At 41.1% G+C, this 13,744-nt stretch overlaps 1 protein-coding gene across 5 annotated transcripts in view; it reads left to right on the top strand.

The window, feature by feature from the left end:
• The window catches only part of znf827 (zinc finger protein 827), a 70,202-nt gene extending 56,938 nt beyond the window's left edge, over positions 1-13,264 (top strand). For 2 of the 5 annotated variants that reach the window (XM_084393644.1, XM_084393646.1), the window contains exons 10-13: positions 1,303-1,641; positions 4,591-4,788; positions 6,381-6,558; positions 11,353-13,264. In XM_084393644.1, the coding sequence (XP_084249770.1) occupies positions 1,303-1,641; positions 4,591-4,788; positions 6,381-6,558; positions 11,353-12,223 (1,586 nt within the window). In that variant the 3' untranslated portion in view covers positions 12,224-13,264. Of the gene's footprint in view, positions 1-1,302; positions 1,642-4,590; positions 4,789-6,380; positions 6,559-10,984; positions 11,036-11,352 lie in introns of all 5 variants that reach the window. The other 3 variants (XM_084393648.1, XM_084393647.1, XM_084393645.1) reach the window with 3 other exon arrangements.
• The last annotated feature ends 480 nt before the right edge of the window (positions 13,265-13,744 follow it).

Raw genomic sequence — 13,744 nt, 5'->3', positions numbered from 1 at the left:
GGTTCGGTACGGCTCACTTATGGCGCATTTCCACTGCATGGTACGGTACGGCTCGCTTCGGCTCGCTTTAAATGGTACCACCTCTGTTGAGGTTCCAACTCAAGCGTACCGTACCGATACTAAAATGTGACGTGAAAACACTGCAGATCACTGATTGGTCAGACAGAATCATCACTACCAGCGTCATTGTATTTACGACACGAGACACTAAACCCGCTAGATTTAAATAGCCAGTAGACAACAGCCAACGCTGTAGCACCAAGTATTTGCTTAAAAAAAAAGAGTATAAACTTAAAAAAATTAAATGGCTGAATCGTGGTCAGTGGACGAGGTGCAGACGTTCCTCTCGTTGGTTGCCGAGGAGCGGATGGGGCAACACGGAATGAAAAATTTGCATTTAATATGATGATGTCATGGCAGTAGAGACGGCAACTATAACGATTAGTCCCATCCACTTTGAAGCAGTACTAACTGCAGTGGAAAAGCAACCGAGCTAAAGCGAACCGAACCGTGCCGTACCGAGTCGAGTCGTACCACGCAGTGGAAAAGCAAAGCGAGACGAACCGTTCCGCGCCGAGTCGGACCGTACCGAGCCGAACCGAGCCGTACCATGCAGTGGAAAAGCGCCATATGCTGGTATGAGCTGGTGTTTTCAGCAGAACTTGCACTGTGAGCAAGTGACCATTGTTAGTACTCCATTTATACATACGTTTGTAATCACAACTACCAGATTAAGGGCATCTGCTGGTTTACAACAGCATTTAGCTTGAGTTGCTGAAAATCAAGCTTTGTTGAATGTTATATTTTCACATTTCACATACGTGTCCAACGACAGTGTATGTGGTCATTAGAACAAGTAATGCCGTAGGTAAGTAAATAAGGTTCACTGGACTAGATTACCCTTCCTTTAAAGAGATTAGGCTACTGATTAGTCCTGGTGGGAAAAATACCCAAGTAATTACTATGCTATAAGGAAGTCTCCCTGAGCTCTAAGCTCCCCTGGAGCACAACACAACCATGACCAGCCTTGCCTGATCCTTAAACAATCACATCCTGCAGGTCCCTGAGGAGCATCAATGAGCAGTCTGATCACGGTCCATCCAAATACATATCAGTCTGGACTACAAAACAAATAAATAAATAGAAAGTCCTGTAGGGATGGTGAACCTCAAGAGTGGAGATCTTCTGATCTTAGAATAGGAACACCTTATAAACATCATCTATCAACATCATAAATACAATCTATCAATTTATCTGTTTGTTTGCTTTATAAGAGCTCTTCTGTTTGTCTTTTGTTTTCAGAAGAGAGGAAGTATAAGTGTCATTTGTGTCCATACGCAGCTAAGTGCAGAGCCAACCTCAACCAGCACCTCACCATCCACTCAGTCAAACTGGTGAACACAGATGCTGAGCAGATTGTTACCGCTGTGACCAACGATGGCCCAGAGCTCAAAAACTGCCCCTACTACTACAGCTGCCACGTCTGCGGCTTCCAAACAGAGTTTAACGCTCAGTTTGTTAGTCATATGTCTCTTCATGTGGACAAAGAGCAGTGGATGTTCTCTCTCTGCTGTAGCACCTGTGAGTATGTGGGTGTGGACGAGGCCGAGATGAAAGCTCACATCAGTGCAGGGCACGCAGGTAAGATCGCGCTATTCTTACATTGCAGACATTACCTTTAGAAATCTTGTGTTTTGGATGCTGGTGTGTACACCTGGCTTCTCAACTAGCTCATCTAGCATGACTATCTTGCTCAACCATCTTTTCCAGAAAGACCATGCTGGTTAACCAGTTTTGCTAGTGAACATCTTGACAATGCAGGTTCTCCAGCTAGACCTAACCAGGATAAACCAGCCCATTCTTTTCTGCGGGGTGTCCAACATACTCTCTGATCTTGTTTTAAACCTTGGCACTAGTACATCATAATATTTGCATTTTTCTTTTGAAACTGAAAATTATTCTGCTGACTTTGTAACTAGGTATGTTCTGAGTATAGGACTTCAGACTTTAAGACAAACCATGTGCAAAGTCATCAGTCAACACCATTGCTGAGTATTTTCTCCTTAAAACTGCAGTGAACCAAAGACAGTCTCAAAAACGCAGTTTGAAATCGCTGGGGTTTCTGACGTCACAAACAATCTTATAACCAATCACGTCAACGTGCCAGGCTGCCGGCGGGCATTAGCATATCATTAACAGCGAACTAGCAGGGGAGTCTTGAGAGATGCCAGGTTATCCTGGTATATTTTTCTGCTGATAGAAAAAATCGTGTACATTTAGCAATATAGCGGGTGTATGATGTCATGAGTGGAGACGGGACTAATTTGCATATTTATGGATCCGTGTATACGTATCTATTCAAGCTATTTTAAGGCATGAAGAAATATTTTTCACAGGATTTTTCATTTTGGTGATCAAAGATTTAAGGGATAAAATTAACTACAGGTGAACTTTAAGTCACAAGCAAGTTGCAGACTGTTTTGTGAACCTTTGGCCCTGTTTACACCTGGTATTAAGAAGCATTTTCGCCAATCCAATAAAAAGTGGACGGCGCTAAATACAGATGTAAACGGGGTCTAAAATGTTTTGAGCTTGTATACTTTCGACCCCTTCCAGAGGTAGGATTGCTTTCGTAGTGTAAACGCATGTTGTCGAATGTGTTGCTACTCTTCACCTACTGACCTAATGCGTAAACATTATAGGAAGCACACTAGTCAGACGAGATTTAAACTTTGCTGGCTGAAGATGACCTAAGTTTGGTTTAAAGATGAAAAACGTACCAAGCACAATGTTCTCTCACCATTCCTGATTTCTTACATGCACTCACAGTGTTCGTTGTGGTCTTGCAGCTGTCAGAGCAGAAATGAAAGCTGCTGCTCTCCGTAATTTTTCTGCCATCTCCTTTCACATTATATGTAAATTGTGCCAGCTTATTTCGTCCATTAGATCGAAAGATCTGAAAATCCATCCATAGACCCTCCCCTCGAAGAAATCACAACAAAAGTGGTCGAAAGTGGACAAAAGAGAGGTGTAAACGGGGATGTGTCTTCCTCATCTACTTGTGATCAGATTAACCAAAATGCATCTTAATGGGACATCTTAATACTAAATGGGACATTTTAGTATTTACATTTGCTCTTTTACAAGATTATGGACTTTTAGCATAACCTCAAAATCTGTTTGTCAGCTTGCAAGATGTTGGGTTGCGGCAGGAAATCCAGTTTGACTGAACGTTGAACAGGTTACGATGTGGATGGAGTGTCTGGAAAACCTGTTTGAAAACCATGGTTATTTTTTCAGTTCCATTTGGTGGTGCTAGTGATCACTGGGTGGACGTTGTTGACACAGAAACTCACAAGGGTTATTACAGACAAACACCTCAATCATCAGGTTTTTCCGTGGGTTTAGTTTTTAGTCGGTCATGGAACTGACTGAGGGTTCGCATTTGAGTGGCTGTTATTAGACTCCAGGCCTCACAGAGGCTGGAGGCTGAAAAATCGATAGCCCTAGTCTCTCACAACTAACCATCCAAGTAGCCCAACTCCGCCACGTCTCCCACACTCACCCTCACGCCACGGAGCTCGAGTCCACTTTCGTAAAGACAGTGAGCTCTGAGAGTGACAGCAAAAGAACAAGTTGGTTTGTCAATTGTGATTTAGCGCCCTGCCAGAGACACCTCTTGCTGCAGATTGGCTGACCTCAGGTCAGCGCCTACCAGCCTGCACTTCTTTGTCTCCTGCTGAGGAAGGTGACAGAGAGTTGCGACTGTCACTGAGGTGCCCGCCTGGCACATCCACATGCTTCTCTTTTTACAGCAGGTGTTCAGCTAAACCCATACTCTAATTCATTGTGGTATTTCAAGCCATGTCTGCCGCTTACAGTAGCCTTATAGAGGCCGTTGAGTTCACTCACGGAGATGAAGTCCTGCTCTTCATAACGCATACGAGTCACACAGCGCATCTGTATTCAAAGATGTCATTGCAGCTGACAAAAGATTAAACATGACCACCTACTCTGTATTCCGCATGTGTTCTTTCAAAGGAACGGAAGTCTTAACATGTGAGCGAAGCGCGTGTACGAGCTGGTATCGGCCATTTCGTGAGCTCTGAGAGCCCTAGGGGAGAGCCATGGCCTGAGATGCTCCCGCCATCTTAGCTGTGGCGGCCCTGACCTAGGCAGCCCCCCTCCCCTGCTGCTCTCAGGCACAGCGTAGATCAATAAGAGCGCAGGCTTGAGTGTTCTGGCTGCTTGGATACAGAAGTCAGGCTAAACCCACAAGAGTGCCTCTTAGGGAAGAGAGCCCACCTCCCCTGACTTTTAAGGCTTAATACCGCACTGCTCTAGGCATACATATTCCAGCCCAGCTCACTGGGTGGTTCTCAATCAATTGCGGGATTTTTCTCCCCCTTTGCTTCACTCATTACAGAATTCATTATCAAACCTTGAGCGTTAAAAGATGTTCCCGCCTAATTCTCTGATGGCTTAAGCTAAGCCGAGTCTTTGATACCATCATGTCATTCAAATACAAGTTTGTCTTGTATTCAGGAAGTGACCCTCGATATCTTCTTTCTTTTTTTTCATCCCACACAGGTCTCAATTCCAGAAGCCCACTCAGTGAGACCAAGAGCACTTCCTCCTCTCTCTCAGCCCTCAGCGACTCCCTCAATAGCTCTGAAGGTGGAGATGTTGCCCAAGGTAACGAAGAACTAAAAAGCCTTTTGGCTCCACCTTCTTCTGTGGGCAGCCAATCAAGCTCAGGCCCTGGAACAGATGAAAAAGCAGAGAAAGGTGAGACTTTTATCAGTTGCACAAATTAATTTAATTCCAGAACTAATTAAAGATGATCTCAGGCATGTTAGGTATAAAAAAAAAATTGCTCTTCTGAAAAATGTTGTACACTCTAGTCGTATCAATAGCCTTATAAAAGATGTTTAATTTACATGGAGCAGGTCATGTTGAGATCACCTGACCAGCTGATTGCTCAATTTTTTTACAGTATATTGTTTAAAAGTTTGGGGTCAGTATGTTTTCTTTTCTTTTTTTCAGTAAGGACAATAAATTGATCAAATGTTTCAGTAAAGCATTACTGTTACAAATAAATGCTGTTCTTTTTAACTTTCTATTCATCAAAGAATCTTAAAAAAAATATATATATATATCTTGGTTTCAAAATATTAAACAGCACAACTGTTTTCAACATTGATAACAATACGAAGTGTGTCTTAAGCACCAAATTGGCATATTAGAATGATTTCTGAAGGATCATGTGACTGAAGACTGGAGTAATGATGCTGAAAATTCAGTTTGCATCACAGGAATAAAATACATTTTTAAATATATTAAAATAGACAGTTATTTTAAATCGTTATAATATTTTACAGTATTACTTGTTTTACTGTATGTAATGAAGTTCATTGTTATGGGAAGAAGGAGGCGGGAACCAGCGAACATTCAAAACAATTTTACAAATAAAATAAACAATTACAAAACAAAAGTCCAGGCCTGTTCCTGTCTCGCTCTTCACTGTCGTCGCTCCTCCTTTTATGCTTCCGCTCCTCCGTGAGTGATATGAGACCGGTGCGTTGTGCAGGTGTCGCTCATCAGTAATCACGCCACCATCGTGATTCGTCCTGCTCGCCACACTGTACTTTTGATTAAATAAATTCAGCCTTGGTGAGCATTAGAGAGACTTCTTTCAAAAACATTTTTAAAAAGTTGTTTGACCCCGAACTTTTGAATGGTACTGTAGATATAGAAAATATAGATTTTTTTTAAACATGAATTATTTTTAACATTTTGATAAGCATTATGCAATTTTTATAATTGAAGTTAAGGATTTTAATGAAAGTTATTATAAAGTGTTAATAAGAAAATATACCTTTTTTTTTATTATTATTACTGACAGTCTCTGAGTTGGGAGGTCCCTGGGTCTATAACTGTTGAAAACCCCTGCCTTAAAGGGATAGTTCACCCAAAAATTCTGTCATCATTTACTCATCCTCATGTTGTTCCAATCCTGTATACATTTCTTTCTTCTTTTGAACACAAAAGAAGATAATTTTAAGAATGTCAGTAACCAAACAGTTGATTGAGTTTTCCTGCTATGGAAGTCAATGGGGCTCATCAACTGTTTGATTACCCATATTCCTCAAAATATCTTCTTTTGTGTCCAATAGAAGAAAGTCATTTATACCGGTTTAAAACAACTTGAGGTTGAGTAATTGATGACAGAATTAAAAATTTTGGGTGAACTATTCCTTTAAGAGAATCATTGAGCTATAAAATAGATTAAATGTCTAATGCTGACACAATATAAGATGATGTATAGAGAGGATAATGGCATGCCTTTTTTCTCTCTCTTCCTTGCTGTTATCCCACAGGCTTTGAATGTGTTTTCTGCAACTTTGTGTGTAAAACTCGGCCCATGTACGAGCGGCACCTACAGATCCACCTGATCACGCGTATGTTTGAGTGCGACGTCTGCCACAAGTTCATGAAGACCCCCGAGCAGCTCCTGGAGCACAAGAAGTGCCACACCGTCCCCGCTGGAGGGCTCAAGTAAGGAAAGCAAGTACAGCACGTCCCTCCCCACAACCTCACAAAACCCCGCTCCCACCCTACCTCAGCCCCTACCCCCTCAGGCAGGACACAGCCCAGTTTTAAACAGAGTCTATCCAGAAGCACTGGTCGAGGATCAGGCTGGATTCACAACAGAGTTTGTACCAGATATGAGCAAAGTTCATCGAGCAGTGCTTCAGGGTAACCTCTACATGGAGCCATGTACAGTAGAAGCGTGTTCTAGACAGAGTTCCTGAATGTGCCTAAAACATATATTAGTACACAATCAGAGATTTCAATGTACTACTTATAACCTCACTTTACTGCTAATACTTTTTTTAAAGGAACAGTTCTCCCATTAATTCATGTTGTTCCAAACTTGTATGATTTTCTTTCATGGAACGCAAAATCAGAAATTTCGCAGAAAGTCCAATTTGCTCTTTTCCATTCAGTTGCAATTAACTGGTACTGGAGCTTTCAGGTTTCAAAAAGAATGCTAAAACAGCATGAAAGTATCATAAGTTTTCCATTCCCTCTCCAAGTCTTTTATAGCCATATGTTATCTTTTTTAAGGAACAGACCAAAATGTCAGTGGTTATTCACTGAAGATCTTAATACATGCCCTAGCCTTTCAATTACGAGAGTTCATGAGAGAAATAGTGGTCTAAATCCCGGTTCGAGAGTTCTAGTTCTTATCTAGTGAATGAATCGGTCCATCAAAAAAAAAAAAAAAAAAACAGTAATATTTATTAAAATTTTTAAGCCGTGACACACCAAGTCTGCGTCAAAAGCTAGCGGAGAGGAAAGCCGACTGTTTTGTCAGCTTGCGACTGGGATAAAAAGCTGCGCTTGAACACAGTGCAAAGACTACAGCCGACTTCCAACTAGCATGTGTATTCAACGCCTGCGTGTAAGGAAATAACAGATTATTTTAGCAGATAACGGAATCTATCCGAAAAACAATACTGCAGATACACAAACCTTAATCAAAGCAGCACTTGCTTGCCATTGTGAATATCAATCATGCTGATCACTTTCTTCATTCCAGGTGGCTCATGTTGTTATGAAAATATTCACATATTGGAATGCTCATGTATGATGATGTAAAATTAGAACAGCCTTCTGTCTGTGCCGTCTTGACTTCTTTGCTCACTTGCATCACTTTCCTTTTATTCTCTTGCACTAAATTATTTGCTAAACTGAATAGCCAATCAGCTCTCACCGAATGGAACACACCGCAAATGGCCTGACGTTGGCCGACAGCCGACTTGGTGTGTCACGGCCCTTTGACTGATCCAGTTCAGTTTCAGCTCACTGACTCAATGATCTGGTTGTAGCAGTTCTCAAGTTAACAGCCTATTGAATCAAAAGATTCTTCATGAATAACAAATTTGTCTGTTCATCACTTACCTTTAGAAGACTATAGAAGAATGTAGCACATTAGTCATATGGACCACTTTTATGGTTCTTTTGTATCCTTTTTGAAGCTTGAAAGTTCCAGGCCTATTCATTGTAGTTGCAAAGAGAAGAAAATGCGGTCACACTTTAGTTTAGGGTCCAATTTTCGCTATAAACGAATTATTAACAATGACTTTTGCCTTAATAAACTCATAATTACTGCTTATTAATAGTAAGGTAGTTGTTAAGTTTAGGAATTGGGTAAGATAAAGGGATGTAGAATATAGTCATGCAGAATAAGGCATTAATATGTGCTTTATAAGTGCTAATAAACAGCCAATATCCTTGTAATATGCATGCTAATAAGCAACTAGTTTATAGTGAGAATTGGACTCCAAATGAAAGTGTTACCGAAAATGTATCTTCCGTGTTCTATTTAAGGGAATAAAAGCATGGGTTTGGAACAACATGGTGTGTAAAACCTTACATTTATTGAATCATACTTTAATTTACAAGAGGAATAATAAAAGCCTGTTATTTTTCCCCTTATTAATCAATGTTTGGGAAGTAGGGCTCCCCATATGTATCATTTGTAATTCCACTTTGCAAGTGTTATTGACAGTCAGGGATGCTAATTCTACATAGGTAAGCACACAAATCACAGGCACTTTCATGAACGAGCCCCTTCCTTTGGAAAGCCTGTGGTAGACATTACTGCAAAAGGTCTGGGCCCGCATGTGAAAATATATCAGAAGAAATCACAACAAGCCAGTCAGCACTAGTCCATCTGTTGAGCAGCTCCACTGCCAAGACCATTAGGCTACAGTTCACACTGTTCTTTCTCAGCCTGTCATAACCGCCACCACAGTTACAACAACACATTTAAACACAATGAATACTCATCTGAAGGCAAATAGACACCCTATTTCCAAACACTTACAAGACGAACTGACCCCCGAGTTGATATCTTGTTTTGTTTGGGGTTTTTCTGTTTTATGAAACTGAACAAACACAAAGTCCAGTCTTTGATATTTTCTGTTGTACTTGTCTAGTTGTTTGACATACATAATTCATGTCTTAAGGTCATGTATTTCAGATTTCATTGCCTCATCTTGTCATTTATGGCTATGCTTTCCCATGCTAGACACATTTTTTAGATTGTAGTTATCACTCATTAGAGCGCTTAGCCATTACAAGCCACAGGTAAAGGAGGAAAATAAACCTAAAACAGTAGCAAAACTTCTCTAACATGGAGGGACAGACAGTGTTTTACTAGCGGCCTTATTTGGCATTTATGATAAAACGCATGATAAGAAGTGTTATTTGACCATTTTCTATTCCAAATGTGCCTTTAAAAGTTTGAAAAGATGATACGCCTTTAAATATTGAGATTTTAAGATAATAATGACAATGAATAAAGGCAGGCCTTCTATATTCTGACTTTTATTTAAAAATGTATCAAATGGGGAACTTATTTGAAAGGGACTCAGCATGTAATCTGTGGTTTATTATTCTCTTTTTATTTGATAGCTCTCATGTAAGAGGCTGGAAAAACTATTAAATAAATCCTCCATTTAATATTTTGTATTTCCAGTATTTGAGCAAAAAAATGTTCTCTATTTCCCCAGAAAGTGTTTCCTGGTCAGTATCTTAAAAAATTACATTTTGAATCTGTAATGGTTCAATGACTCTGGAGTTTAAGTGTGTGTGTGTGTGTGTGTGTGTGGTCGACATTAATGTTATATTATATGTATAGCAGCTGACTGCTTACAAATCACTGCATGTTTTTTTTCACGGGATCTTTCTCCCACAGCAGGGTTCCAGTTGGCTGGATTAATGTCTGCTTATGAATATTCCATACAAGGTGTCATAGTTTGGAACTGGACTGTATATTTTTGTATATAAATACCTGTACTTAAGTGTCCTTATCTTAGACATGTAGTCTCTGGGGATTCTCTGCTAATTCTATACTATTTACATAATCCTATATAAAATCCAAGAAAAGCAGCAATAAATGCACCCCATAGGAATATGTTATTCCTCAGAGGTTGCTTTTTCAAAAGTTGTGGTTTGTTGAAGTATCAACCTTGTCTCAAATGTTTCTCCAAAAATTGCTTAGGAAAGAATAAAATATACCAAATGAGACATGCTGTAAGATTATAGAGCTATGATATTCAAGATTTTGTTTTTCAGATACAATTGCTTTTGGTCACAAACAGTTTCTTTTAACCAACACTTTTACACCCCTTTTCTGGGTAAAATTCAACGTTTTGAGCCAGATGTTGGTCTGTAATTGAGGTGTACCAGTGGGTAATGATGTCATTGTATGATGTCATACTTTCTTCTGGCACACATTTAAGTATTTTTGTTTTGTTCTCCAATTTATAAAAAAGAAATCAAATTCCTTTAAAGAAGATACATTTTTGTGAGTTACGAGTTAAGTTAATGGAGAATATCTTATATTACGGTTACCCTACTGCCAATTCCTTTGTTAGATGCATACACTTTTACATAAAATTGTTACATTTATGCTTAAAAATAATAATAATAATAATTTTAATTTGGTTTAAGTATGTTTAGATATTTTAACTGGAAAACAGGACTGGGTGCAGTGTCTGCTTACTCTGTGAAAATATGCTTCCTCGTTGTTTTACTGTATCTTTACAGTTCGTCTTTACTGCCCGTATAATCTGTTTGTTATTAATTTGTTAACTTTTACTATCCCTCAAAATAATGCACTATGCAGCTGCTCTTGATTCAACTAAATTTTCACAAATTATAAACTAATTTTTGGTGTATAGACAAACTCCAGAGTCATTGCACAATAGAGATTCAAAACATAAGAGCACAAATCCCAGTAGTGATCAAATACATTTTGCTCACTGTCAGCTGATGGGAGTCTTGCTGTATTCTGGCTGCCCAGCTGCTTTTTTAGTCAGGGCTAGAGAGTTTCACAGCGCTCTAGTTCAGTGTTGAGGTAGAGAGGCGCCCTTCACAGTGTGCTTTCTGAGGTCATTCTGTTCTGCAGGGTTTGTGAAGCGCTTTGGGGCCCTGAGCAGATGAAAGGTGCTATTTAAATGTAAGTGCCACTCATTTATTCATTTACCTTCATCTGATTCCCGTTCCAACCTGTCCGCAACCACACTGCCATACGCACGCACACACACACACACACACACCCTCTAACACGTAGCAGTGTACACACAGACTGTAGCTTGTATACACGACAGAGGGTAAGACACACTAAATGCCTCCTTCATCCCTTCCCTTTGTCCATTCTGTGTGTTCTTCATTTCATTTAAGAGAACAGAGTGTGTTTTCTCATTCGGGAGGTGCATTATTAAATGTCTCCCACCTCTGTGTCCTACACCCTGCTCCTCCTGTCTCTTTGACCAGGTGCCCTCTCTGCATCTACTCCACTAACAGGCCAGCCGCCATGGAGGGCCACCTGAAGACGCACTACAAGATGGAGTATCGCTGCCGCATCTGCCAAGCCGTGTGGGCCAATCAGGCAGAGCTGGAAAGGCACACACGTGCTCACCGCCTGGGCAACCACTACAAGTGCGAGCAGTGCGGCTACCTCTCCAAAACAGCCAACAAGCTCATCGAGCATGTGCGCGTGCACACCGGCGAGCGGCCTTTCCACTGCGACCGCTGCAGCTACAGCTGCAAACGCAAGGACAATCTCAACCTCCACAAGCGGCTCAAGCATGCGCCGAGACAGACCTTCGGTTGCGCCCAGTGCCCGTTCACCACCACTCACCCGTTCGTCTACAGCCGCCATGTTAAAAAGCACCAAGGCGGGGAGGGGAGCGCCGAGGAAGGTGAGGCTCGGCCAGGTACGCCACGTCCGGGCCTTTTGGAGCGAGGTGGGAGCAGCAGCGGGAGCGGGGACAGTGGGAGCACCAGTCCGCTCATGAACCTGTCCGCCTCTCAAGCCTTGCAGTCTGTCGCCCTGTCAATCACCAGCAAGCAGCAAGACGGCACGCCAACCGCGCGCTACCTCTCGGCCAACGGCACGTTCTCCACACTGGCGGCTCGCTACTTGGAACAGTACAGGAACTGTGACCTGGCTCACCTCATCCCCCTCACCACGCTCTTTACGGCCCGGCGCTTCACATTCCACAGCCCCTCACCCTCAAACTCCTCACCGCCCTTCTCGGCATTCTGGTCCAACTCATCCCCTCAGTCACCGCCCTCTCCCCCGTCACTTAAACACTCCTTCCTGGCATACCTTGGACTGACAGAGAGAGCTAAGACCATTTGACCATCCTCGTCCCTGCTTCTTCTGCTTCACTGAGTTTCCCCATATCATCGGTCACCAACATCACTAACTGTTCCACAGGCAGGCTGAAGTGCTGCCCTGAAAAGTAGTAATGATAGTAAAACATCCATTTATCAAAGGAAATGCTATTCACGTTCAAGGCATTTCGTTTTCTGTTCTATCGCAATCCAATCGTTGCTCTTTTTTAAGAGGTCTTATAACAGTTGTTTTCCTCTGCAAATTGTGAATGACCTGGAATCCGATAATAGTGCTTTATCTATTACAAGTTTTGTATTCGTTTTATTGGGCGAAAGGAAACAAAGAATATATAAGCTTGCAGGCGCTAAGCTTTTTTTGTGCATTTTGTCAGGAATCCGACAGCATGTTCGCTATGTGTTGCAATTGTTTTTTGAAGTCATTTAGGGGCTCAGTATGAAATATATTGGGGTATACAGTATATGGCACGACAAAAACCAATGAAACGGATAGCTATCTTTCGAGTCTTGTTTCCAAAGCGAAGCCTCAGACCACGCACTTGTTAATTTATCAAGCTGTACATAGTTTTGTAGTCTTTCTTTTCTCTTATCCCCCACGTCTGTTGGCATTGACTGGTTGTGCTAAATGGTGAGACCATTGGCAAATGCTAATCTTGCCTCAGCAACAAGCATCAGGCCCTTTATGACACCTGGAGGCACAGCTGATGGCATTTCTTAATACAAGCCATTCAGGGCACGCTAATGGCAAAAGCAATCATTACCACTACCGCAGTGGTCGTCAACCCATGATGCAGCCCTTCAGTATCACTCACCCTACTATTGTTCTCTGCAGATTGTGCCATAGTTGACCAAGGTGGGCTGGCGGTATCCAGTAGGCATGAGATATAAGTGACCAGTCAAGCGCCCTGTGCATAGCTAACGTATATAATGCGCACCCCTACGATTAACAAGATGTATAAGGTGACAGGTTTTTGGGAAAGAACCGATTATTCTGTCACAAAGGCCGATTCAATGGTGCTTTTTGGAGCTTTTTTGTAATTTTGTGTGTAAAAAAAAAAAAAAAAATGTTCCAAAATGACTTGAATGAATGTACTTTTTGTTGGTTAATGTTAAAGTGATACAGAGGTAGCTGGACGGTGGTAAGTGAGTTCATGGAAAAACAATGGTATCTCAGTGGCCTTCTGTGTCTTAAATTTTGTTCTTCTAGTTGTTTTATTATTTTTTTATTATTACTTTTATTTTGAAAGAGCCTTTGAAATGTAAAATGCAAATATATATATAAATATATATATATATATATATATCCTGTACTAACAAGCTATTATGAGAACCCCATTGGAAAATGGCTCTCAAGTGCAATGTGGAGGCAGCCATTATGAGTAGGATTTGTGGAAGCATGGCTTTCCATATGCGGGCAAACATGGTACCATAATTCTGTGTTCCCCTCTCCATGTTTTGAGTTTTAATTGCACTTAAACTTTTGAAATGTTTTAAACAAAAGCACTTACATCCAACAGAAAACGTTCTT

The sequence above is a fragment of the Rutilus rutilus genome, assembly GCF_951802725.1.
Source record: "Rutilus rutilus genome assembly, chromosome: 2".
NCBI lineage: Eukaryota > Metazoa > Chordata > Actinopteri > Cypriniformes > Leuciscidae > Rutilus > Rutilus rutilus.
This window is presented reverse-complemented; position numbering and strand designations above follow the sequence as displayed.